The sequence below is a fragment of the Canis aureus genome, chromosome 4 (assembly GCF_053574225.1).
Source record: "Canis aureus isolate CA01 chromosome 4, VMU_Caureus_v.1.0, whole genome shotgun sequence".
Taxonomy (NCBI): Eukaryota; Metazoa; Chordata; class Mammalia; order Carnivora; family Canidae; genus Canis; species Canis aureus.
The window spans coordinates 36,691,414-36,718,154 of NC_135614.1; the positions used below are offsets into that span (position 1 = coordinate 36,691,414).

Genomic DNA, 26,741 nt, shown 5'->3' on the forward strand with positions numbered 1-26,741 from the left:
ACCCCGTGGCCCGGGGTGGGGGGGGGGACCCTGCCGCCCAGGGGAGGCCCAGCTCCCAGGGAAGGGGATGATTGTTCCCTGTCTGGAGCTGGCCCTCCCTGGGTCCCCTGACCAGAATGTTCCATGGCCGCTCTCTCTACCTGCTCTCAGCCGGACTGCCCTGGGCCCCCGCCCTGCGGAGCCTCCCCCGGGGCCTCTGGGAGCCCTGCTGCCCTGAGGGAAGGGCCAGGGAACCTTTCAGAGCAACTTGCGTCCCTTGAGGCACAAGCCCCTGGCCTACCGACCCTCAGTCTCCACCCGGCTCTCCGATCCGTCTCCAGGCTGCTCCTCTGATGTGCGGGTGGGGGTGCACACGCTGGGGGGTCGGGGGCACCCAGAGGGTGGCTATGCACAGCACTGCACGATGCCACCGGCAGGGACGGTCGAGCCTGGGGAGGGGGCTGCCCCCGGCTCTGGGGGCCCAGAATCCCCATCGTCCGCGGGTAGGATGAGGTGTCCCCGCAGGTGGGGCTGGTCAGGGCTTCAGCTGTCCAGCCCGGGTGCACGTGCCTGCGCTGCGGTGAGCGTGTGTGTGTAGGGAGCAGGTCCTGGGGAGGAGCAGGCCCCGGGGAGAAGCAGGTCCCCAGGGAGAAGCAGGTCCCAGGAGGAGCAGGTCCTGGGAGGAGCAGGCACCCCAGGGGAGGACCAGCATGCTCGGCCCGGAGAGGAGCCCGGAGAGCCAGGCCGGACGCGGGGACCAGGACTGGCCATAGGGATCGGTGCAGACCCACCTGGCCCTCCGAGGGCGACTGAGGGAGGGGTGCTCCGTGCACAGTGACCCAGGGGGCCCCCGACAGGACCAGGCCCCAACAGCGCTTGCACTGTCTTCCCGGCCATCCTGAGCTCCCGCAGCCAGGACCTCACCTTCTGTCCCAAGCCCACCTCTGGCTGCCTTTCTGGGACCCCCAGCACCCTTGCCATCCCTTCGAGTCTCGTTAGTGCCCCCAAGTGGCCCCCAGGACTCCTTCTTGGGCTCTCTGTGCCCCTCACTCCTCATCAGGGGCCCTGAACCATGGCTGCCCTCGGGAGTCACTTGGGCACCTCCCATCCCAGAGAGGACACCCTGGGGCCCCCACCTGCTCCTGCAGGGTCCCTGGGTCATCCATTGGGTCCCACGTACCCGGGGATCTGACATCCTGTGTCATCCCCAGGTCCACTCTGGAGCCTGTCACCTGCCTGCTTGTGCCCACTTGTGCCCGCTGTGCCCCTGTGACTACTTCCCCTTCCTGAGGGCCTTTCCTCAGCCCTGGGGACATGTGCCCCACCCCGTCCGAGCGCCCCCTACCCTGGGTCACTCGGCTAGCCATGGCCCTGGTGTCAGCAGGCGAGGCGGGAAGAGGCTGCCTGGAGCCACCCTGAGCCCAGCGGAGTGAGCCCCGGCCTGGGCGCGACAGGAGGGTCAGGGCCGCACGGGGGGTGGGGAGTGGTGGTGGTGGTGACTGCTCTGCTGCACCGGCCGCCCGACCCCCTGCACTCAGGCTGATAGTGTCCCATCCCCACCAGCCACAAGGCTGCCAGAGGCGGGCCCGGTTCTGGGGGTGCCCGCGTCCAGCCCAGCTGAGCTGGATTTCTCGGGGGCTACGATCTTCCTGTGGGGCGCCAGGGGCCAGCCGCAGAGTGCGCTCCTGGCAGAGGGTGACGGGAGCTTCTGTGCCAACACTCAGCTGAGGGGGGTATGGGAGGGCGTGGGAGGGAGCCAGGTAGCGGGGGGCGCCCAGGGGCCAGGGCGCGGGTGTGAGGGCAACCGGAGCAGAGGGGGCCTCATCTGGAAGGTGGGGTGGGCCAAGGAGGGCAATTCTAGGGCAGGGGTGCTGAGCTGAGCGAGCTGAGTGCTCTGGGGAGTAGGAAGAGGAGGAGGAGGAGGAGGAGGAGGAGAGAAGAGGCAGGGGAGAAGGGAGGGGAGGCCAGCTTCTGGGAAAGCGGGTGGGGAGCGGGAGCTAGGGCACATGCGTGGGGCCAACGTTAGCTGGGGGGAACCCACACCCCGCCCACAGGGCTGTGATGGTTACTGCAAGGGTAGAGGACAGCAGGTGGAGGGGTTGCTGGCCTGTCAGCAGGAGGGCAGTGCGCCCCAGGAGCGAGGTCAGGGGAGGTCGCGGGGGCTGCCAGCAGCGTCGCAGCCACGCTCCCCCAGCCAGGCCTCGGGGCAGGCACCGGGCTGCTCTGGCCAGCTGAGCACAGACCCAGGGACTCGGCCTGTCCCATCCAGAAGGCTGGTTCTCCGTCCTTGATCAGCCCCCTCCGTCCTTCCAGAACCTTCTGGAGAGTCTGCTGACTCTCGCTCTTAGCAGACCACTGGGTGGGTTTCCCTCCAGGTGCCTGCTCCGCCCGCCCCCAGGCCTGGTGGGTCAGCAGACGCGGCTTTGTTCCCCTGTGGGTTGGCGTTCAGGGCCTTCGCTGCAGCCTTTGACCACTGGGGATGAAGGAACGAGCTGCGGTGGCTGCAGCTTCTCATTCTTTCCTTGTTTATTAATTTCCCGCTTCTGGTTTCCATCTCGGTCGGCAGGACCAGCATCTGCAGATCCGTCTCTCCAATTACTCCATTTTTTTTCCGCTTCAATTATGTCAAGTCACATTACATTTCTAATTTAATGCTGCTTTAAAACTTTGATCTTTAAACTCTGCCATTTTCATAATTAGTTGTTCTTGTCCTTGTAGTTTTTGTTTCTTTTTAAATTTTGCTTGAACATTTCACACACTCTGATTTTAATTTCCTTTTTAGGTTGCTTTATTATCTCTACTTTCTGGGCTCTGAGTCTCTGTTTCTCTCATCTGTGGGCTCTCTTTGGGTAGAAACCTAGGATTTTTTTTCCCCTTTGAGCTCATCTTCGCAGGAAATGTTTTCCACGAGGCCCCCAGGACCCTGGGCGGGGGGTAGGGGGGAGGTGTCCCCAGGGGGACAGGATTATGTTGGTTTTGCTGGAACCTGGTGGATTCTGTTTGTTAGAACCAGATGGACTTTAATAGCAGCGTCTCAGGTCAGATTTTCCCCGCCATGCCCACCACACTGCTGACCCGGGACCCTAACTTCCCACTGGAGCCTGGGCCACATGGCCTCTCTCCGTGTCCCGCTCGGGCCAGGGATGAAGATGGGGAGCATGGCGCCTGCCGCGGTGACACAGAAGGGAGTAGAGCCCGTCCTCTGCGCACCTGCACACAGAGGCCTTCAGCTCGTCGGGCCCTGACTCTTGACTCATAAATCTCGCGCTCGGCGTTCAAGCCGCTCGCTGCGGTGAGTTGACCTAACGTCAAGTTTCCTCTTCTTTCTCCTCCTCCTCTTCTTACATCTGGGGCAATTAGGAAACGCCTTTTCTTATTGTTTTGTCTGGAATTTGTGTTAAAAGTCATGCTTGGCACCGAGGCTTCAGCGGAGGCGGGTGGGTGTGAACTTGTGTGGGCGCCAGCCTGCAGGGCATGCGTGTCCCCCACCCCACCCCCACCCCGGGAGCCTCCAGAAGGCCAGGACAGGCACAGGAGAGGCAAACATCTGGCTCCATCCATTGGGGTCAGAAGGTTCCCTCAAGCGTGTGATGTAGAAACAGGGCCAGAGAAGTGCAGCCTATAGGAGTGAGATGACATGGGTGCTGGGCCCTGGGCCTGGGCTGGAAGGAATGACTGTGGGTGAGAGGCCCCCACGGGATTAAAACCAAGAGGCGGGAGTAATAAGTCAGTAAGCTGGGTGCTGGCGAGAGGGAGGTGACAGCCTGGGGCCGGGGAGGCAGCTGGCCTGGGCAGGAAGGCCACAGTGCTGGGCGGGCCGAGCCTGGGGCCGGGGTGCGCAGGGGCAGCAGCAGTCCGTGGCGCGAGGTCCTGGGGGGCACAGGGCAGACGGGTGCTGGGGCGGGGGCTGGGCTGGGGCGGCAGCGGCTCCCGACATGGGCGGGCCTGGCACTCGCGGGCCCCAGCCTGGTCCACTCCTCTAACGGGAGCCTTGTGGGGGTCACGCGTGTCTGCGCGAGGCCTGGGGCTTGGAGGTGCGCCGAGGGGTCAGGGCACTGCAGGCCCCTCCCCTCCAAGTACTCTGCTCTTTCTCCACGTTCCCAAGACATATCTGCAGAAAAGGGCGAAGTCGCGTCACCGTTGCCGGGTGACAGTGACACACGATGGGCATGCAGTCAACTGCGTGGTGACCCTGAGCTCTCTGTGGCTCTACTGAGACTGAGGTTTTAAACCGGGTTCTTAAATGGGCCTGGTGGCCGACTGTGAGCTGTGAGCGCCATCTCCTGGAACAGCCTCCTGCCACCCCGGCCGCTGACCTGTCCCCACCTTGTCAGTCGGCACCGGGCACCTGAGGCCCAGGCTACCAGGCGGCAGGAAGCCTGCAAGGACTGCCCATCCCCCGCCGGTGCCTGCTGTGCCCTGGGTGCCCAGGGGCCTTGCACACTGAGCCCCTGCCCGCCCGGAGTGGGCGCCCGCCCGGCCCCTGGGACAATGGGCCTGCCCTGTACCTCCGCCCCTCACAGCCGCAGCCTCTGCTCGGGGGCCAGATCGCGTCCCGGGGATGCCCACCCAGCACCTGTGGCCGTGGGAAGGAAGGGTGAAGGTTCCGATTTCCAGTTCCAAGGAACTGCGTGTTTGCACAGAGAATCCAGGTCACCTTGGGGCTCACGGGCTGCGCGCGATACCGGGCACTGTGTCTGTCATGGGAGCCCCCAGATTCCCACAGGAGCTGAGGCCCCCATGGTCTTCAGCTCATTTGTCAAAGGGAAGGAGGAGTCCCTGAGGTCCCTTCCTGATCTGGCCATCGGACCTGAGCAGTCTGGTCCGCACCCGGCCCTGCCTCAAATTCCTAGAAAGCTGTCATGCCCAGCTGCCCCTTGGGAGCCCTCGGCATGCGTGTGCCTGTGCGTGTGCACGGGTGTGCATCGTGTGCGCGGGTCACTACACACGTCACCACGTGCAGCCTCCACACAGCCTTGTCTCTGCAGAGGTGAGAGTGACCTGCCTGCAGTCACCGGGCTTGTCCCTGCCGTGGTGTCTTCACGGGGCCGTGTCCTCCAGAAGCCAGCCTTTGGAAAGGGACACCCGGGAGCGTCAGCTGGTAATGGCCCTTGCGGTCTGGGCTGTACCCCCATCAGGCACCCGCCTCAGCACGTGGCTCTAAGGGGATCACATAGTTAGGTGAGCAACCTGGGGGGTCCCAACATGACTGGCGTCCTCCCACCGAAACGGGACTCACGACACGCAGGCGGGAGACCCGTGGTTGCGTTAGACGAGGTGGCCTGGGTGGAGGCGGTGGCAGGTGCGGCCCTGAGGGTCGGGCCCCTTCTTGGGGCATCAGGGAGCCGAGGACGGTGGGAGCAGCGGTAGGAGCGGAGGGTACCGGTCGCCCAGGCACAGCTGCAGGCGGCGGCCGGCCCGGCTCAGCTCCGCTCACTCCCGCGCCGCGCCGCGCCGGCGGGGGTCGCGGGGATGGAGCCCGCACAATGCCAGGCCGTCGGGCGGGCTGCCCCGGCCTCAAGTGCCAGAGGGCGGAGCTGGCTGGGGCACGTTCCCACAGGCCCGCGCCGCGGGGACCCCTGGCTGCAGAGGCACCTCCGTGGGCCCAGGCAGGCACGTCCACTCTGCGCCAACGGGGTCTGCATCCGTGACCCCAAGTGTCATCCAGGGAACGTCTGAGCTTTGCATCCTTCGCTCGGAGACAAGAAGAATGTCACCCTTGCTTCTGCGGGCGGAGCCCCGGGAGCCATGGCAGGTGCCGCCCTAGGCGGGCCTCACACCGTTGGGGGGTGGGTTGAGACCCTCTGGGCGGGGCTCAGGGCGCAGGGGGCGGGGCTCAGGGCCCGGGGGTCAGGGCTCAGGGCGCGGGCCGGGCGGCCCCGTCCGCTCAGGGACGAGCGGGCACCGATGGGCTTTGTTCCCGCGGCCGCGAGGCCGAGGCTGGCGTCCTCCACCGTGAACGCGCGCCTGGCTTCCGTGAGGTCCTGATCCCGGTCCCGGTCCGCGCGGCCGCAGCTGCCCACCGGCAGCAGAACCGAGCGGCCGCCCTCGGCCCGGGCCCGCCGTGGCTCTAATTCCCTCTCCGTCCGCACACGCAGCGCCCCCCGCGTGTCCCGCACCGCGGCTGCGGCCGGCGTCCCCCCGGGCCTCCGAGGCCCCGCAGTCAGGCCGCCGTGGACGCAGCGACTGTGGGCTCAGGGGCGCGTGGCCTGCAGACCTCGCCCCCCTTCCCACCCCGCCCCGGGTCCCCGCCCCGCCCCTAGGATATCCCCACCCCTGGGTGCCCCCATCCCTGGGCGGCCCCACCCCGCCCCCAGGGGTCCTCGCCCCAGGAGGGCAGCCCGCTCCCAGGGGTTCCCCCCCTCGGGGTCCCCCCCACCCCCCGCGGGCTGAAGCCTCCGCGTCCACATCCTGCATCTCGAGGTGCGGGAGCCCCCGGAGCCCGGCGTCAGTACCCAGGGCAGCCCAACAGCAGCCTGCGTGGAACGGACGCGCTGCCAGAGCCAAGTGGCGAGAGCTGCTCGGCTCCGTTCTGTCCTGCCGGGCAGCGGACACACACCAGGCGGGGCGGGGACCATGGTGGGGGGGTACCGCCGCGGCTGCAGGGTCTCGGGCTCCGCAGGGCCGCCCTGACGGCCACCCCCCACGCACACACCAGCCTTACCAGAAAACCTTTTATTTCTTAAAGAATGACCGTCAACCCCATACAGACTACAAACCCCAGCCTGACATAGTGACCTACACTCATCTCCAGGAATTCCACCCGGAACCGTAACTACGACCAGCCAGGATGGGAGGGTGAAGGCGGAGGGACTTTCATCTCCTGTCAACAGGGGGTAGGAGGACTGGTGGGACGGCAGGGGCAGCTCTACAGGCTCAGCGACACCTCAGGGTGTCTGCAAGGAGTTGCCGCCTGGCAGCCGCAGAGCTTTCCGTGCTGGTCTCCGTCTAGGGCACATTCAGGGCATGGGACACCCACCCCGGCTACCTGGGAATGTGCCGTGAAGGAGGTGAGACTAGTCAAACTCTGCATAACGTTAGAGAAGGAGACAGCATCATATTCATATTTCAGAGACGTTGGGGGCTTTTTTTTTTTCGTAGTGCAGGATCTGGCCCCCACCCCCGGCGTCACAGGCCGTGGGGCGGGGGGAGCCGTGTCCCCGCAGCAGCACTACAGACAGCGGAGCGATGCTCTGCAGGCAACAGGCTTGTGCGGAGCAGCAACTAATTCCAGCTCCGCTGACTGTAAACCAAGACTCAATACAGGTGTCTAATTTAGTGCACAAAGGGCTCTTAATAATCTTGGGGGTTTGGTGTGTCGGAGGCTGGGCTATGGGGGCGGGAGTGACAGAGCGGTTCCGCAGAGGGCGCGGGGCGGGGGCAGCATCCTGGAGGGCAGCCGGGAGCAGATGCGGGGGGTGGGCTGGTACCGAGAGCAGCAGCTGCTGAGGGGGAAGCACTCCTGGGGGGCCGGGAGGCAGATCCTGGGGCCACAGGGCAGGCGCCTGCAGGGCTGGAGGCTGAAGTTGAAGCACCGGCGCTGCAGGAAGAGGAGACACTGTCACTGAGCAGCCACTGTCAACGCACTTGCCTGCAGGCCGGGCCACGATGCTCCTGATACCATAGCCTGGACGGGTGTGGGCGGGCCTGCTGGTCCCCTCAGTCCCCGCATGGGGTGGGTGCACCAGGTGCATCTGTAAATCTGTCCTGTGCTCGCTCACCCGGAGTGTCGGCTGGGGGCCGGGTGAGTCACGAAGGGCACAGGCTGCTGTGACCCCAACTGATGCTTGGAAGAACCCCGACAAGCCCTTCAGAACAGCCAGGCTTTCCCTCCCAGGGAGCAACACAACCAGAGCATCGTACCTCAAAGCCCTGGGGCTCAGGTCGTAAGGAACCTGGGGCGCCTCCAGCCCAGCGGTGCACCCCCTAGGATGTGGAGCCAACGACAGGCCCAGAGGGGTCAGGACCCCTCGCGGGGACGCCCCCGGCAGGACAGCGAGGCCGAGGGCTTGGCCGCCTGTCACTCCCTGGGCAGCCTCTACAGAGCCTCAAGGACACACACTTGGTCTTTTCTAAGCAAGTGTTCCTGCTTTTCCTTGCCCATCGTAGAGCGCCCGGGCCACATGGCCCGCAGCACGGTGAGCACCCTGGGGAGTCCCCACTGTCTGCATCCAGCAAGTCGCTGGATTGTTTATCCACAACTTCACCTCTACTCCGCCACCGGCCATCCGGGCTGCCCCGCCTCCTCCCCCCCAGGGCTCCTCAGCTTCAGGGCCTTGCCCTGCCCCCACCCCTCCTCCTGGGCCACCTGTGTCCCAGTGGCCTGTCCACGCTCCCCTCCCTGAGTACCCACAGGCTCTGCATGCCCCTAGGCCCGTCCACACACAATCACGGCCCTGGCGGGGGCCCCAGCTCCCACCTCAAGCTGTGCTCCCAGCCCCAGGCTCCCAGCTTGCACCCAAGCAGCCCTGAGCTGCGGACACCGGGGCCGCTGTCCCTGCTTCTCCGTCTCACACGCCCACGCCCACCCATTCCCAAATGGCGCCTGTTATACACCACATTCCGGAACCAAACGGGGGACACTCAGGTCCATGGCCCCTGAGCACTGCGGCTGCATCCCTTTGTGACGCTGTGGTCAGTCTGTCTCAGGCCCATGGGCAGGGCCTCAGTCATCTGGTGGGACGCTCATCACCCCGCCCCAGGGTCACATCAAAAATTCCTAAACTAAAAAAAAAAAAAAAAAAAAAAAAAAGGAAATTCCTAAACTGGGGCACCTGGGGGCTCAGTGGTTGAGCATCTGCCTTCGACCCAGGGTGTGACCCCGGGGTCCTGATATAGAGCAGGGGGCCTGCTTCTCCCTCTGCATGTGTCTCTGCCTCTCTCATGAATAAATTTTTAAAAATCTTAAAAAGAAACTTTTTTTTTTTTTTTTAACGTGAACTTAAACTCAGTTTGAGCAAATTCCCTGAGCACGCTCATCACAATTCCACTAAAGCACAACTAAGCCTGTGAGGTCCTCTGGGTGGAGCTACAATGGAGTCTAGGCTGCCAAGTTCTCAGACCTCCTCCTCCAGCAGTGATAAAAGCTTGTGCTTTCATCACAGGTCAGGACACTTGTGTCACATGTGTGCCTCGTACACTGCTGTGAGGACAGATTGATATCTTTTGTGTTTCTAGCTCCTCTATTTCTGCTCATTTACTCCAGAACATGAACAGATTATTTTAGACCTAGGAACTGCTGTGGGACCTGACTTCATCAGAGGACTGGGGACCCTGTGCCGAGGGCCATCCTCTCCCCTACGCCAAGCCCATCCCTGGGTGGCTGGGAGGAGGGGCCCGGGGGTCTGGGGCTCCCGGAAGGGCACAGGGACCTCGCATTGGTGGTGCAGGTGGCCTGGGGCTCAGTGAGGGGGGGTCTCTTTCCTCTCTGCCTCCCGACCACTTGCTGCTCTCGGCAATGACCAGCTACTTCCTACATTAGCTCAGTGCCATGGGACTCGCTGGGACCCCCAAAAGGCCACTCTTGCTAGTCCCCACGGCTGGTGCTCTGGAGCACCGGCTCCACACTGCGCTTGCTGCTGCTGCACGAGGAATGCACATCTCTCCCCGCACAGGCTCCGGCCTGTGTGCGTGCGACCTTGTGAGCTGTGGATGTGGTCGGGGGAGCCACTGGCATCACCATCCCAGTGATCGCTGGAGACCCTCGCACAGCCCCTGGCTGCACAGGGGTCAAGGTCAGCCTGCCTGCAGGGGTAGAGCCCTGCCCAGTGTCCTCACACGCCCCTCCCTGGGGAGCCCCCAAGGCACAGTGGCAGGAGGCTCCTCCCTGTGGATGCATCATAAGGCCCCTCTGTGTCCAGCCCTGTTTCATCCTGAGGTCTGTGATCAGCTTATTCTGAGAGTAAGATACTGATGCGGAGAACTGTTCGCACATCTAACACACTGCACAGTGGACACACATACGCTCCCCGAGCTTCTCTATTGTCTGGATGTTGTAACAGGAGTAGGAGCACCGACTGCTGTGAGCACCCAGGTCATTCAGGGCCCTGCCTCCCCCTCCACAGCCCAACACACCGAGTCCCTCACTCAAAGTCAGAAGCTCCCAGTGCGGAGCCCGGCACTGGCCTGGACGGCTCAAGGGCACCACCTCTCCTGTGTCGGCAGATGCCCAGACACGGGCCCCAAGCCACAGACCCAGCGTGCCGCTGTCATGGGCAAAGAGCAAACACGCCCCTGCCTGTGGGAGCACCCCTGGGCCCGCTCACCTTGCTCCTGGGCTGACACCACAGCAACGGCATCTGATTGCAGCACTGAACAAAGTCACACAAGGTGTCCAGTTTGCCCTGAAAAGCAGACGTGGCCGTGAGGGAGCTCCAAGGCATGGGGTGCCCTGCAGAGGCGTGGAGCCTCCCTGGCGTGACACCCTGGAGCGCCCTGGCCATGGGCACATGCTGAGGTCGCCTCGCAGCCCCCATGGGGGGCAGGGCCTGGGGCCCGTGTCGCTGCCTGTCACAGACGACCCTGGGACCTGGAGCACGTGCCCCTCATCCTGCGCGCCCGGGCCTCCCCAGCCCTGTGCTCAGGGCCCCCTGCAGGGCCGGGAGCCCCTCAAGGATGGGGGGCCCTGGCAGGTCCCGGCGTAAGGACCTCTCCTTCAGGCCCCGACCTCCTGGAGGCCCTGGTCCCCCCACATCACTGAGCCCCGAGGACAATGTCGTCAGCTCTGTCCTCACCCTGCGCAGCAGACTCCCACTCACAGGTGCCGCTGGCATTTCTGGGTACTTTTAATAGGGGTGGGCTGCAGCCAGCCATCCGCATCTGCAAACCCAGGGCTGCCCAAAGGGGGACCCTGGGCCCCAGGATCGCGACGCCCTTTGCCCTCTGGTGCAAGGGATCAGGTCAGTGCCCAGAAAGTGCCCTTTCTGGTGCAAAGGATCAGGTCAGTGCCCAGAAAGTGACAAAGTGCGTCTCCCCCAAAACCACGGTTCATGGGATACATGACCTGGCTGTGCCCCATCCCTCAGCGTAGCCTGGGGGTCACAGCACCCTCCCCAGAGCCCCTCTTACCTCTATCCGTCTCATCCCACCTCCTTGGCAAGCACAAGGGACAATAAATGTGGGGCAAGGTGGTTGTACACATCTGCCCATGGGCTCCTAGGAGAAGAACGCACATTTTACCCCTTGGTCAGCAGCTTTCTGGTGCAGACACAGGGCATCTGTTGCCCCAGCACCTGTCAAACACTCGTCACTCAAAACGGGGTGAGGGAGCCTGCAAGGACCAACGAGCAGCAGCCTGCAGATGACAGTGTTCTCAACGGGGCAACAAGCAAACTGCTTTGGTTTGCAGACACGGCTTCTGCTGCCCTTGGTGAAGCCTACTCGGGCCTGTGGGCGCGGAGGGCTGTTGGGGGCACGTGCAGGGCACCGGGCTGCACCCACCTGACCCAGGCAGCTCCATTCTCAGCAGGTGACACCACCCTGTCCTTGAACCACCCCGGGCAGGGAGGCCTGTGTCCTACCAGCTCAGAGGCTCAGGTGCCCTGCTCAGGACGCGGTGTCCCCACCCAACTACTTCTCCTGGGGCTGGCCTGGGCCCCTGCCTGGGGATCCGCCACCTGTTCCCCTGCCCCTGCTCTGTGCTCACCTGGGCGGGGCCTGCCTCACAGCTGGATGCCAGGTAACACACCCTCCAACCTCCCACCTGCGGTCCCTGACGTCCAACCCCAGCCAAGCCCCTCTCCTGCCAGGGGACAGGGATGGAGATCAAAGAAATGCAGCCAGACATATACCAGAGCCGAAGTGGGGATCTGGTCCTGAGGCCAGAGGCTCTTTTCCCAAAAACTCACATGAGACCTGGGGCAGCAGTGCCCCACGTTGTCTGTGGGGAAGTGACAAAGCCCCGTTTCTTTGGGTCACTGTGACTGCTGCTGCAGACTACCTCCAGTGTGGGTTCGGGGCGCAGGCCCTGGAGCAGCCACGCCGCTGACTGGGGAAGGGCTAGGGTCCTCGAGTCCTCCCCAGGCCCCCTCTGCTGCCCTCTCTGCAGGTAGCTGGGAGGTGGTGGGGCCGGGGCGCAGGGTCCCACAGGCAGCAGGAGCCCCTGGGCAGAGGTCGGCGTGGGTGCCGGGCACGCTGACCATCAGGCCCAACGGCAGACTTACCCTTTGTATTATCTGCACTGCTGGTAGCTCCTTGCAAGGCTGGAATGTCAAAGAGACAGGAGCGCGGGCTGGGGGCGTGCGGGGCCGGCTCCATGTCACACAGGAGCCCTGCTCAGCATCGGGGGGGGGGGGTGGGAGGGGGGGGCCACAGCAGGGGGCTCCGGGAAGCCCTCTGCCACCCCGTGCCTGCGGGTCTCGGCCCAGCCGCTGCACCGCCCTGAGCCTCAGGCTCCCGGGGCATCAGGGGGCGGGACCTGCTGGAGGTTGGGCTGGGAGACACGCCCTTGGGCGCCTGGTCCTTCCCCGCAGAGGGAACCAGCCAGTGGTTAGGTCAGCAGCTTGTCCATAACGGGAGATGGGAGCTCTCACCTGCTCCCCCTCCTCCCACCCGCAGCCCTCCTCCTCTCCGGCCTCCCCTGTGGGATGGCAGCGCCCACGCCCTCTCCGTGCCCGCACACCCCTCGCAGCAGGGGAACGGACGCCTTGTCCTGCTGCTGTGCTCTGTCCTCGCCTCCCTCTGCCGCTTCTCCCCTTGCACCTGCTCAGGCCCCGGGCCTGGCAAGCAAACCCAGCAGCCAGGTGTCTGCCCCGCTCCCCCCTGGGGCCACTGCCTGTCCTCTGCTGGGGCTCTGCTTGCCACACCCCTGCAGGTGACCTTTTTGCCCTCCAGCCCCAGGTACCAATAGCAGGGCAGACACCAGGCGGTGAGCTCCTGGGGGCCCGGCCGGGGGCAGCCGCAGTCCTGTCTCGGGTGCCCAGCACGGGGCCCGCACCCTGGCCCTTAGTGATGGCTGAAGAAGACAGGCCGGACCCGGGGGACGCAGGCAGAGACGCCGTGGGTGTCCGGGGCTCAGTGCCTCAGAGGCCAGGGATCCTCTATGCCAGCAAGACCCCCCTCGGGGCCCTCAGTGCCTCCCGTAGGACCCGGCCCTTTCCCTCAGCACCAGAGGCCTCCTCTGGAGCTTGGGGCCCGAGTCCTCCCGAAGCCGGGCTGCTGGGAGGCCTCCCTGGGGCCCGGGCCCTGCAGTGGCCAGCAGCCAGGGCAGCTCACAGGCACTTGCAGAGACACGCAGGAGGCAGGTGGAGCCTTAGATGGGGGCGGAGTCTCTGCTTTGGAATAGAAGCGAGTCTGTGCCTCCGTATGCTCATGTGATGACCTGGGAGCTGATGGGAACCTGCCCATGGGCGGATCTCGGGGTGGGGGTAGGGGTGACGGGCTGAGTCCTCGAGCTGTTGGCATTGTCCCAGGAGATGGCCTTGTGTCCCAGATGACACTCACCTTTTTGCAGCAATGTCGCCAGCAGCACCAGATAAGGAATGGCAGTAAAAGCAGGGCCAGCAGGAGCAGAGCCAGGCACAGAGGATTGACATTTGGCATATTTGAGGTGGCAGGCGTAGTGGGAAGATCGATGTGCGGAGTTGGTATTGGAGGAATACCAGTTGGCACTTCCACCGGCACATCCTACAGACAGCACAGGTGTCAGAGGCCCGAGGTGGGTGTGATTGGCTTGGGGGCGCAAGCCCTGTACCCTGCAGTCACCTCCCGCCTGCCTGCCCCACTGGCCTCAAGTTTCCCCACCTGCAGAGAGCACAGAGCACAAGGAGGCTGGGCTGGACCCTGAGGCACCCTGGCAGCCCTGAGCCACAGATGGCCCCGCTGGCCCCACTCAGAGGCTGGGCCCCGCAGCCTGACAGGGGATCCAGGGCCTCTGTGCTGTGACAAGGACAGTACTCCCCGCGTGCCTCGGCTGACGGCGGCGTGGCCCTGCCCGGAGCCAAGTGGTCTGCTTTCCCAGGGCCAGGGAGTGAGTGGGGAGTGCGTCTGAGCCCCAGGGATGGGGCAGCTGAGGGGAGGCAGGGTCGGGCCTGTGGGGCTGCGGGGAACTGTGGCTCCTCCTGAGTTCCCGGGGCATGTGCCTGCCGAGGGCGGGCTCTGGGGGCGGGTTGCTCTGAGGGGCAGGTGCGGGCACTGTGCAGACTCAGTCAGGGGCCTGTTGGCACTGCCGGGACCCTCCCGGACCAGCACTGGATGCTTTGTGGTGGCAATAGGGCACGGCCGCCCTCCTCCCAGGGACGGTCTTCCCCACTCACACTGTCGACCACGTCCCACTGCCCTGCCCCCATGCCCACATGACCTGCCGCTCCGAGGAGTGGGCACCTGGAGCGGCACCTTCCTTTCCATGGGCCTGTCCCTGAGCAGAGCCCCCGGCCCTCCACGCAGCCCTGGGGCTTCCCCCCGTGGCAGGACAGCAGGGGTCTTCAGAGGTCAGGACAGGTGGCGCAGAGGAACATGAGAAAGCCGCAGAGGCGGGGGACGCTGAGGCCCTCTGCCAAACGACCAGGGTGCCCCACGCGGGCCTGGGCTTGGGGCTGTCAGCAGCTGCCCACACGCCCTGGAAACACACCCGGGCTGCACAGGCCCGCGGCTGGCCCCCCCGCAGACCTCTGCCTGGGGCCTGGGCCTGCAGTGCCCCAGTGTCCCCCAGGTCCTGGACTCGGCCCCTCACACACAGCGCCCAGCCAGGATGCAGGGTGGGGCCCCGAGCTCCCTGGCACTAGCCTGGGCCGGGGCAGGTGGCCGGGGGGGGGGGGGGGGGGCGCGGCAAGCATGTGTCACAGCCTCAGCACCACCTCTAGAGTCTGCTCGGAGCTCTGACCGTCCCCTTCCTGTGCCCCCAGGACCCTTGGCTCACAGAATGTCTGCAGGGCCTGCAGAGGGGGTGCGCGTGGGGAGCTCTCGTGGGGCGCTCTAGGGCAGCTCCAGCCTGAGTGTGGAGACAGCTTGCTGACGAAGCGCTGGGGGCCCCGGGGGGCCTGCACCAGCCACTCCCCCAGGTCCTCGGTCGTGAGCCCTGCTGACTCCCCGGGTGTGTGCTCCTGCAGCGCGGCCCTCTGAACAGCCCAGGAGAGAGGCTGCAGCCTTACTTACCCTGGCAGTCACACAGTTCTTGCTGGTGATGTTAGCATTGCTCTTGATGAAGTTGATGCCGTTATTCAGGCTAACTTCAACGAAGACCACCCTAAAGAACAGAAATTTCGGAAAGTGACGAGCAACCCAGAGAGACAGTTCTTGCACTTGGGCCCAAACCACGGCCCACAGCTCCTCTCAGTGTAGTGACTTTGGTCGTTAGGCATTGGGGTCCCCAGGGAGCACCTGGCAGGGGAAGTGGGGGTCAACGCATACAGTGAACCCTGACCAGGCATGAGGAGCCCTGTGTGGGGTCTGATGCCCTCGAGGCCATGCACTAAGTCTCCAGAGGTAGTGGCCTGGTGTCACCTGATTCCTCTCCGTTTACAGAATTGTTGGCTTAGCTGCAAACAGCTGTGTGGAGCAGGGGTATGGTCCCTGGGCGCATCAATCTTGTATCTGCGCTCCTCAGGGGAGGCCGGGGCACAGCAGATCCCTGAGCAGGTCATGTGACCAACAAGACAGTGTGGGGGAGGCCCTGAGCCTCAGGACAGGGACACGTGCTGCCTCCAGAGGGGCCTCCACCCTCCACCTACTTCAGGGCAACGATGGTGAGGCCCACTTGAGTACTTACTCATCTGGATTGTCTATTGTTACTCCTGGGCACATCACGGTGGTGTCATCCATAGTGGTCGCTTTTTTATCTACGAGAGAATCAGGAAGGAACAATCAGTGGTTGCGGCTGTCCCCCTCCTCCCAGAGCTCACTCTCTGGCGCACACACCGGCTCTCTTCCTGCCCTTTCCCCCCCCTCCCCCTGGTGCACCAGGCCCCAGGCAGTGCTCCGGTTGGAAGGGAAAGGGCTCGCTCCCAAGGACCTCGCCTGGGAGGGCCTGGAGAGAGAGGGACTGTGAGATAAGCAAGAACAAAAGAGTGACAAGTGCAGAATGACAAGTTCTGCCACAGCAAGAAGCCCTGGGAGGCCCCAAGAGGGGAAGGGGAGGCTGACCCCATGGAGACGCCGACCTGCAATGACGTGCCAGCCAGAGGCAGCTCTGGCTTGACTAGAGGGCCCTGAATACCATGTACTGGGGTCCAATGGCCACGGGGGGGGGGGCTAACTGGGGGAGCTGGGCAGCACACACGGGGGCCCCAGCCCCACCTCTGGGGAGGGCCACACGCCCTCCACGCTGAGGGCACATCTGCCTACCGCTCGTGGCTTCCTCAGGCCACCCAGCCAGCACCAGGATCCCGGGGCCAGGGCCTGGCAGCTGGCGCCCTCTCTCAACCCCGGGACCCCGCAGACCCTCCTGGGAAGCCCCGTGCACCTGGCCCCGAGGGAGCCCTGGGCCTGGGGTCCTTGCCGCTCCGGGCAGGAGGGGCGCGCAGCTCTGGGCATGGGTGGCAGCCAGAGCCCCCTGGCAGGGGTGAAGCCCTGCTCCAGGAGGCTGTGGTGCTGCTGGGGGCTGACCGCCCAGCTTCGGGTCCAGGTGGCCAGGTTCCCAGCAGGGGACCCTGGCACTACACACACAGCCCTATGCTCACCATGTCCACAGTGAGAGGGCAGTAGGGCTCCGGAGGCCTGGCGGCTGGGGGAGGGCAGCCCGGGGGCAGGCAGCCCCCGGGGGGGGGTGGGCATGTGTCACGTGCAGGCACCAAGGGGGCTGCTTACCATAGAATTTCTTATCCGTGAAAATGAATCTACAAATAACTTCCTCCGGGTTCCTTGCATTATTAAAGCCTCTTCCAGAAACCATCAGTTCATAGTTTTCTGTAAAGTCAACGATCAAACCTCTGGGCGAGGTGGGACTGAAGGTCCTCGGCTCACATAACACACGACCCCCAGGTGGAACTGAGGGGTGTCTGTGAATAAGCACAGAAGCCCAAACAAGATGTGTTTTCTACCCGGGGCCGGATTCTCACCTGGTGCCACCAAGGTCCACTCTGAGCACCGAGGGAGCCCCAGGTTCCTGGGGGACTCACACTCACCCTTGACCCTTGGAGCCCATTAAAGGCTCCCAGCCTCCTCTGCTTATGCTATCATCTGGGACCCCACAGAGGAATCCACTGGGGACAGAGAAGTCCTGTCTCAGCCGCAGTTCTGGAAGTCTGTTGAGGATTACACTTCCCCTGCGCCCCCGCCCCCCAGGCCACAAGGACCCTCACCCCCCCATCTGGGGTTAGGGAAGTGCTTCCCCTCCATGTGGACGCACGACATACTGGGGTCGCCAGCAGCCCCCGGGGCTGAAGCCAACAGCAGGGAGGCCAGAAAGGGCCGCTTGGGGCCTGGTCCGGAACCAGCAGGTGACGGAGGGGTTTCTGGGGAGCCCCGGGCGGTCAGCCCCCACCTTGGCCACAGCTCCCAGCAGGCCCAGTACGTCCCCGCGATTCACTCTGCCCTCGCTCGGTGACTCCCCAGGCTGCACACCAGCAGGGCCTTGCAGGGCCGCTGGCCTCTGGGCTTTGTGCCGCCCGAGGACCAGGGCGGGGTTCCGAGTCGTCTGCCTGCTGCCCGGACTTCAGGCCTCCCCCCACCTCCCCGCCCTGCTTCCAAGTTCAGGGGTGAACGTCCCAGAGGAGCTGCTTCTGGGACCACGGGAACACTTGCCATCCCAGGGTCTGCCTTGCTCCGCTTCAGCCTGGGGGCTCCCCGGGGGCCAGTGCCCCCCTTAGGCAGAACCCTGCCCGCGGCCCATCACGTGGGGTTTACTGTGACACAGCCGTCCTGCGGTCTGCTCATGGCGCCAGCTGGCCCCCAAGGACCGCTGAGGGAACCGGCCGTGCGGGCCGGGCTGGATGTCCCTCAGGGATACGTCCTGTCCACGCGGAGCCCACACTGCGCCGCTGCTGAGCCCGACGGCGCCAGGCTGTGTGCTCACTGTTCACCTGTCAGGCCCCTTCCTCGCGACACAGGCCCTGTGGGGCCACGGAAGCGCTTGGGCTTGTCCCCTGTGAACCCTCTGGCCCGCCCAGCTAGGCCACCTGGGCACGGCTGCCGCCCTCGGCCCACGGAAGCCTCATTTACAAGCTGCATTCCGGCACGTTCTCTCCCTGCAAGGCCAACAGGCACGCTCACACCCCCATGTGCTTAGACGTGGGCAGAGAGGGGAAATCGGGCGGCAGCGTGTGGGGACGCTGGGCTCCAGAGGAAGAAACAGAGGGCAGAGGTTTCCTGCCCAGTGAGCGAGCACAAGGAAGCAGACGTGGGCAGCTCCGTGCCAGCCTGAGGCGTGGACCACGGCGTGCAGCCCAAATCGCACCACACACTAGCTGAGCATCTCCTGTGGGCCCACATCCACTTCCCTTCATCTTCCAGGTCCCACGAGCTCGGCGTCACTCGCCAAGTTACGGGGACGAGCCGAGGCCAACAAAGGGCAGGTGGCTTCCCCTGCGCTCCGGGGAGGATCTCGGGGGCCCAGTGCAGCTCCCACCTGCGCCCCCTGTGCCCCTGTTCCAGGTCTGAGCTGCTCCCCCGCAGCCTCTGCAGGGAGGAGCTCCCTCTGATCCCCGACAGGGTCCTCAGCTCCACAGCTGGGAGTCCTGAGCCTCAGGGCCCTGAGGGGACCTGGCTACTGGCAGCCTCCTGGGGAAGGTGGGCCAGTGTGCTTGTGGCACCATGTGATGGAGGAGGTGGGGGTGGCTGCTGAGGGTAGGGCTGCCGACGGCCCGGGACCCCCAGGGCCTGCGCCCCTCGGGGAGCTTGCACGCTGCCCACCGTCTGCCCGGGTGCCCCCTTCCTACGGTGTGTGCCCTGCAGCCCTGGGAGCCCTGCACAGTCGTCACCCCAGCTCTGCAGCCGCGCCACCTATGCCCAGGCGGTGGCGCTCTCACGGGGTCCTGTCACTCTAGGAAGACTCGGTGCATGGAATGGAGGGAGAGTGAGGTTCCAGATTTTGAGCAGAAAGGACGCGACAGTCAAGGGATTCCCTCTGTGTGGGGGCTGCTCCTGCCCCCGCAGCCTCCCCAGTCCTCCACCAGGAACGGGACCGCGAAGACAGAGAAGCCCAGTTGGGACCCTCGCGGCCTGTGGGAGCCGGATCCCCCTGGGGCTGCTGCACTGCTCCGTAGCTCGAGGGCCCGTGGCCCTGGCAGGGAGGCTGACCCCCCAGAGTGAGAGCTTTCTCTTGGGGCAAGAGGCTCCCGAGGAGAGGAGCTGCAGAGACGCGCAGCTCCCCGAGGAGGCCGCAGGCAGCCGAGCAGTTGGGACAGCAACCCGCCCACCAGGCCCTGACGAGAGCCCTAAGGGGAGTGACCACCTTGGGTGGACCTGGGGGCTGCTCGGCCCTGTCCTCAGAGCTTGGGCCGCAAGGTGTTCGCCGCCTGCCGTAACCACAGGTGGGAGACAGTCGGGACACCGAGCAGGGACGCGGATGAATGACGTGAGCTCCATCTGCATGACGGAATGTGTGCGACAGCTACAGGAGGTTGCGTCCCGCAGGATCCCGTTCATGGACTGACAGCCCTGAGAAGCAGGCTGGGACAGCTGCGTGCACGTCCGTCATCACTGCCTCTGGGAGGATCTGTGGGCCGCAGCAGGGCTGCGCCTTGTGGAGCCTCCTCACAGGGCAGTGGGGGGACAGCAGCTGAGCACACTGGCTGCAGGGGTGTCCCTGACCCCACAGCGGGGCCTGCGTCCCCCCTGCAGGTTCCTCCTGCCCTCACAGCCTGCACCCGCTCCACCCCGAGGGTCCCCCGCTGCCCTCGGGACCTGCCCACTGGATCTCAGAGGAGAGCCTCCTCTGCCCCGTGTCCTCCTAGGTGCTGCCCTGGATGGGCCCTGCTGCTGGGCTGCTTGACACCCTCGCTCGGGGCCAGTCCCCTGCAGGACAAGGAGGGACTGGGTGCCAGCGACTTCGGCCTCAGGGAGGGAGGAAGCCCAAGCGCACCCGGCACACGCCCAGGGGGAGGACTCTCCCAGCCACTGTGCCGAGGATCCCAAAGCCAACAGGACGTCCCAACACCGTGTTGGCACCACAGGCATCCACGGGACCACTCCGTGCGGGAGCCAGGGCTGCCCCGCAAGGGGTCTGAGGGGCGCTCCGAGGCCTCGGAGGCGGGGGCTGCGCTCCGGAGGGCGGCCTGGTGCCACCGCGCGGGCCCTGCGGGGTCGGGGCCGCAGACTCGCGGGCGGGGCGGTGCGGACGGCGGGCTGGATCCCGCCTGGAGGCCTCGGCGCCCGCCCGGGCTCCCGCGGGGCTACGACGGCCGGGCCCGGGCTCCGTGGCGCGCTGACGGACTCCGAGGCTGCGGGTCGGAGGGCGTCCTTCCGTGGGTCGGGGTCCGGGGTCAGGCCGGGCGGCAGCGGCCTCAGGGCGGCCACAGCCTCGAGGTCGGAGCGGGAAACGCGGAGCTGCGCTGTGAGGGCGCGGGGACGCGGCGGGGACGCGACGACTGACGGGGCGGCCCAGGTGGGGGCGGGGCGTCCGGGAGCGGCCGCCGGGCAGTGAGGCGCTGGGACGGCCGCGTGCTGTCGCCGGCGGCAGGACGCCCCCCCTCAGGATCGCCCGGAGGCCGGCGCGGCGCGCAGGAGCGGGGGTGGGGGGGGGGCGCCGTCGGGCCCCGTCAGCGCTCGGGTCGCTCTGGTCGCTCCGCTCGCCGCGCGGCCGTCACCACAAGGCTGGCACCGGGGCTGCTCGGCCCCCCTCCTCCCTCGGGGCGGCCCGCCAGGGGGCCCGATGCGCCCGCGGCCGACCCGGGGTGACGCACGGGGCCCGAGCGCGGGCGCCGCGGGGGGAGGGGCGGAGCCGGCGCCTCAGTCCCCACAGCCCGCCAGAGGTCCGCCCGGAGCGCCGCGAAGCCCGGGCGGGGGCGGGGCCGAGGCGGGAGCGCGGGCGCGGGCACGCGGCCCCTCAGCGGCGCTCGGAGGGTGCGGGTGCGGGGTCGCAGGTGCCCGGGCCCCACCCGCGGGCCGTCGTGCGCGCGACTCTTCCGCGCCTGCTCCCTCCCCGCCGCTCGCCCGAGATCTCAGCGCCTCGCCAGGGCAACTCCCCGAGGCGGCCGCGTCAGGACGCGCGTGGGGGCCCCGCAGGGCCTAAGCTCACGCGGCCGCGCGCGCATCGCGTCACACACCAAACACACACTTGAACACGTACCTGCGTGACAGTCCTCGGTGCGCACGCCGCGCGGACACGCCTCCTCACGCCCGGCGCTCAGCCACCGTCCCGCGCGCCCTGCACGCACACGACGGACAGCACGCCCCGCACGCACAGCACACCCTGCACGCCCCGCGCGCCCCGCACGCGCAGCACGCCCCGCACGCCCCGCACACCCTGCACGCCCCGCACACCACGCACGCCCCGCACGCGCAGCACGCCCCGCACGCACCGCACACCCTGCACGCCCTGCACACGCAGCACGCCCCACACGCGCAGCACGCACATCACCCTCCACATGTGCAGCACGCGCCACACAGCCTGCGCACACCACACGCCCTGCACGCACGGCACGCCCCGCACGCACACGTCCTACACGCACAGCACGCACCGCACGCACACGTCCTACGCGCACAGCACGCACAGCACGCCGCCACGCACAGCACGTCCCCACGCACAGCACGCCTTGCAAGCACAGCATGCCTTGCACGCTCCGCACGCACACGTCCTACACGCCTCGCACGCCCCGCGTGCACCGCACCCCCCCGGGCTTGTGGCTGCAGCTCTTACGTCCGGCACAGAAAGTGGAAGGCTCCAAATTTGTGATTTCAATACAAGACTTAGCTGTGAGCTGCAAGAGAGAGAGGGGGCGGCTGGTGAGGGGCCGCGGGCCGCGCCCCGGGCCCCCCTCCCCTCCCCTCGCTCGTCCCGCACTCACGGGCTCCACGATGTCTTGTAGCCCCTTGAAGCCGTTGTCCACCCCGAACACGTGATCCGGGCTGTCCGCGATGCTCAGCAGCTGCGACACAGCGGCCGGGGCTGCAGGGCGCAGGGGTCCCCGCCCCGGGGGCGCCCCCCCACGCCGGCCTCTGCCCCCCATCCGCCCTGCCCGGTCACGGGCGCCGCGGCCCCGCGCGGTTACCTGGTCCCTGCGATAGTCCATTACACCGATGGAGTAAATCGTTGCCCCCAGTTGCCGGGAATTCTCGGCCTGATGGGAAGGAAGCGCTGAGCACAGGTCTGGGGGGGGGGGCGCGAGCGGGGCGGGCCGGGCGGGCTCACCTCTATCTTGGTCTCCTCGTAGGGCTCCGGCATCAGGGTCCCGTCCGTCAGGGCGATGATCATGCTCGGAAACTTCTTGCCTGCGGAGGCGGCAGGGGGCATCCTGGTCAGCGAGGCCCCCGGGGCGACCCCACAGGCTGCCCCGCCCCCCCAGTCCTGCAGCCCAGAGGCCGCCCCAGGGGCCCGCCAGCAGGACGCCCGGAGGGACAGGAGGCTGCAGCTAGGACCTGCGTGACCCGGGGCAACACTCAGCCCTTCCCTGGCCCTGCCTCCTGAACCGGCGCCGTGACCAGACGTGCAACCGTGGCCCGCACGGTGACCCCAGCCACGTCCCTGGACAGGCGTCAGCCTCTCAGGTGAGCAAAGGGACGGACAGCCAGACTCGACTATACCAGATGCCCGCAGCGCAGTGGGAAGCCTGGCCCTGGCTCCGGCTCCAGCTTGGGGCAGCACCTGAGGGAAGTCCTGCCGGGTCTGCAGGCCCAGGGGTCCACTCCTGGGTTGTGGGATCCCCGCCAGCTCAGCGCCTTTCCCCACCAGGCCCTCCTTTCCTGGCAAGGGCTGCCACCCCACAGTCCAGATGAACACAGTTCTGGGCGGAGCGCGGCCTTGTCCAGTGTTGGAGACACAGTCACGGGACAACGAGTGCCAAGGGGAAGGGACTGAAGGGAAAAGGGACCAGGGCCAGAGATGTGATCACATAGTGTGGGCAGCAAGAGGGAAACCCAGCACTTTTTTTCAAAAACTGGAATTTTGTCTGCTCCAGGTCCCCCGGTTCCTCCTTTCTTGGCGAGGAAGCCAAGGGTAGGTCACGCACCTCACGGTTACCAAGAACTGAGGAGGTATGTGCCCGGTCCCAGGGTGTTCCGGGGGGGGGGGGGGTTCCATCCTTGCTGCACAGAGGAGAAAGCCGGGGCCCAGAGAGGACAGCACCCTGCTCCGTGGCTCAGTGCTGGGAAGGGGCCCATGAGGGCCGCCTCAGACCTCGCTGGCCCGGGCCTGGCTCTGTCCCCACACCTGCCCACAGTGAAGTCACCGGGCAGCTCACCTCCAGAGTTTGCCTCTTCGATCTGCTCGTTTACCTGCAAGGAAACAAAGCGGCGTTGGGGGAGGCCAGTGAGAGGATCCAGGAATGCTGTAAGGATGCCACGAAGCACAGGCCCTCAGACCCCAGGATCTGGTACCTTTATGAATCCTTCCTGCATGTGTGTGGCTCCCGTAGGCACTACGTTCTGGAGCTCAGCAAGACCGTCGCGGATTTTATTTCTGAAAGATCAGAAAAGGGCTTGAGGTATGATTTCAGGTGGCCTCAAGCCATCCCAGAGCCGTTGGGCCCTGTGTAGACCTGTCTGGCTGAAAAAGGACACAGGCCTAGTAGCCTGGTCATGATCTTCTGCTCTTGACACTGACAGGCCCTGCTCAGGCCTCTTCTCTTCTCCATCTGGTGAACAGCTGGAGGGATGCTACTCTGCTGGTTCATGGCCATGATCTGGCTTTCCCTGCACTCCTTACTCTCTCAGGCACCCCCTGGCCCGGCCCTGCCTGCCCGTGGTGAATGTGGGGCACACTCACAGGCCTGCCACTGGGAATCTGCACTCACGGGATGACTGGCTGGGCTGCTAGAACCCACCAGGTGCCCGAGAAGGCACACTATCCTCTAACAGGTGAGGCTGAGTTTGGGGACAGTCATCCTGCTGACTGTTACTCGTGCCCTGCCCTGTCTTCCCCTGCCACGGACCCGTGACGTGGACTCGGTCCCTTCCCTTTCTGGATTGCAAGCTGCTTAGTGAGAGCACTAGGGCTCCTGAGTTCATGTGCTTTTGAAGAAAAGGCCTAGTGCTGGGGAAGTGGCCCTGAGGGCTGTCCCTGCAGGTGGAAGAGCAGTGACTCCAGGCTGTGGCTGGCCTCTGGTCAGGCAGCTGCTGCTAAGGCAGGTTTCAGAGGTGGGACTGGGCACAGGATGGGCTGGAGGCTTAGGTTCCAGCCAATCCCCGGTGACCAGCTGAGCTGGCCCAGTAAGGCGAGGACTGTGTGCGCCCCAAGAAGGCTTCTCACTGTGGGGACTGGAGATGTGCTGAGAGCCCCAGCCCCGCCCGGGTTGTGAGGCCTGGGAGCCATGGCCAGTGGGGGCCGATTCAGGTGCTGGCTGCCCAGCAGAGCCCTCTCCCCACTCCTTGCTCACCCCGTGCTCGAAGGTTATGCCCCCAAGGACGGGGAACTCTCCGCTCTTCCCAGTGTCTGGCCCATGAGCCCCAGGCCAGGTGTTGTTCTTGCCCAATAGGCTCCCTCCAGGGAGCACTGTCTCTCCAGCCCTGCTCCCAGCACTGCGCATGGAAGGGGCCCCAGGTTCTGTGTCCTTGGTGGTCCCTCTTCCTCTTTAATACCCATCTCAGCCCTGGGGCCACTCCATCTCTGCCCTGTGGTCACCCTCCTGCCAGCAACCCTGAGGCTTCCTAGCCCCTTTGCTGTTTGGCTTTTCTCCATGGTGCTGACAGGGCTGCTGGGCCCCCAGGACCGCCACATCCAGCCCTAAGGGTGCTTGTTTACTAAACCTTGTATAGTACTTCAGCCTCTGAATTGGGTTCTAGTAATTTGTGTGCCTCGAGAATTTCCGCTCCCTTCACCAGCTACTCAAAAGCTTTATATCTTTCCCACTTTCAGGCTTTTGGGCAAACTGCTGGGCCCATCGTGGCCCATCTAGGATGTGGGCAGGTCATGCCTTCCTCAGGCCTGGTGTTCAGGACCCACTCATGGGCTTCCTTGTCTCAGACCCACTGAGGAACCAAGATCCCCTTCACTGAGACCATCAGTACCTTGATGCTGCTCATTTTTTCCTCCCTGGTTATGACTTCGTCTCACTGGTGACCCCACTGGCTCAGGGCAGAGAGTGACACGTAATAGCAGGTGCTAAATGCAGGTGACTGTTAGTGAAGGAACCCCACACCTGCTCTATACATTTTGGGGAGTCCTCACAGCTAGCCTGTTCCGAGAACAGGTAAGAATGCAGAGAGAAGGACTCAGGACAGGTGAAAGGCAGAGCTTAGGGAGTAGAAATGACCTAGTGGCCCAGGTTGGCCAATGTGAGAACAGCCAGGGGTCAGAGAGGGCTGGCGAGCCAGAGCTGGGGGTCGGGGTGCACAGTTAGGGGAGCCCAGGCCAGCCCAGCCTGCACTCCAGTGGGCTCCCCACTGCGGTTTCAGGGATCCCACTAGTTCCCTGGCGTTTTCTTGTAGTCTCGCCCACTGGCCTGCCTTGGGGGTCAGAGTATCACTTACTTATCTGACGTAAGTTTCATGAGCGTGTGGCCATCTGTGGAGTAAGTGACGAAGGAAATCCGCACATTTGGGCTGGGGAGAAAGCACGTGCTTTTGAGAAGTCGTAGTAACAAGCTCAGCATGATGTCAGTGAGTAATCAGGGAGGGGGCACATGACAGTTCCCCTGTCCCCACCCTAACTCTACTCCTTTGGAGCCGATTTCCCAAACACCAGACCTTCCTATAACTTTAGTGAGGAATTCAGAGGCCTGTAAGACATCTAGCTTTTCTGGAAGAGTGTACCGGAGGAGCATCTGGATCCACCCTTACACTCGCAACACCCCAGTAATGACTGTCTGTCTGTCTGCCTGTCTCTCTGTGTGCATGTGTGTGCACACACATGCCCACGTGGGTGCTCACACAGATAGCTGCATGCACAAGGAGACAGACCAACATCTACACACGCCCACAGGAGGAGCTCCCACCTGGCCTTTTTTCTGTAACATTCTTTGGAACTTCACTGTCCTTCCTTCCTTGCCTGCCTTCCTCACCCCAACTCTTCTTTCAAAGAAATGATTTTCCCTCTTGGCAGCCATTCATCTATATTCCCTTCCTTTCCTGCTCCTGACTATTGTCTTCTGGTCTGCTGACCCTCATTATCCTGGGCTAAATTGGTACCATAGGTCCCTAGCTGAGCTCCCTACTGCTCTGGCTCTTGTTCCCACTCATTTTACCCACTTTTGTTGGATTTTTCTTCTTGCACAACTTGATCATGTCAGACCCTTAAACAAGAATCATCTGTAGCTCCTTAGTGCTCATAGCAGGAAATCTAGGCCCCATGGCCTGGCATTATGAGCTGTAATGGCCGTAGCTCCAAGCTGACATGCCCAGCCTCATCTCCTAGCCCTCCCTTGAGGTAACCCTACTCTGCAGCCAAACAGACCCTTCGCTCCCTAAGAAGTCTCCTTGATGGTTCCTGTCCCTCTGTCTTTCCCACCCATGGAAACCTACTTAACATTGCCACATCTTCTGGGAAGCCATCCTGAATTAAAATTTTTCCTTTTCCCTTAAGCTCATCATATACAGTCTTTGCCTTTTTTTTTTTTTTGTCCCTGACACCAGCTGTTTAATTACCATGCTACTTGTTTGCCTGTTTCCTAATCCGTTTGGTCCTCAGGGCATATTACTGTGTCCCTATAAGATGGCCTGACTCTCAGGCAGAAGCCACATAAAGCTGCTGAGACCCTTGGAATCACTGTGATGTGGCCTTTCCTGCTTCAGAACTT

At 64.5% G+C, this 26,741-nt stretch overlaps 1 protein-coding gene across 3 annotated transcripts in view; it reads right to left on the minus strand.

Annotated features, from left to right (window-relative positions):
- Nucleotides 1-6,639: 6,639 nt before the first annotated feature.
- ANTXRL (ANTXR like) overlaps nt 6,640-26,741 on the minus strand; it is a 31,780-nt gene continuing 11,678 nt past the window's right edge. The window contains exons 3-17 of one of the 3 annotated variants that reach the window (XM_077895305.1): nt 25,477-25,548; nt 23,386-23,467; nt 23,250-23,283; nt 22,202-22,281; nt 22,062-22,130; nt 21,858-21,938; nt 21,710-21,770; nt 16,720-16,818; nt 15,683-15,752; nt 15,070-15,160; nt 13,420-13,602; nt 12,141-12,179; nt 11,047-11,133; nt 10,245-10,322; nt 6,640-7,519 (exon numbers count right to left, since the gene is read on the minus strand). In XM_077895305.1, the coding sequence (XP_077751431.1) occupies nt 7,310-7,519; nt 10,245-10,322; nt 11,047-11,133; nt 12,141-12,179; nt 13,420-13,602; nt 15,070-15,160; nt 15,683-15,752; nt 16,720-16,818; nt 21,710-21,770; nt 21,858-21,938; nt 22,062-22,130; nt 22,202-22,281; nt 23,250-23,283; nt 23,386-23,467; nt 25,477-25,548 (1,336 nt within the window). In that variant the 3' untranslated portion in view covers nt 6,640-7,309. The remainder of the gene's footprint in view (nt 7,520-10,244; nt 10,323-11,046; nt 11,134-12,140; nt 12,180-13,419; nt 13,603-15,069; nt 15,161-15,682; nt 15,753-16,719; nt 16,819-21,709; nt 21,771-21,857; nt 21,939-22,061; nt 22,131-22,201; nt 22,282-23,249; nt 23,284-23,385; nt 23,468-25,476; nt 25,549-26,741) is intronic. The other 2 variants (XM_077895306.1, XM_077895308.1) reach the window with 2 other exon arrangements.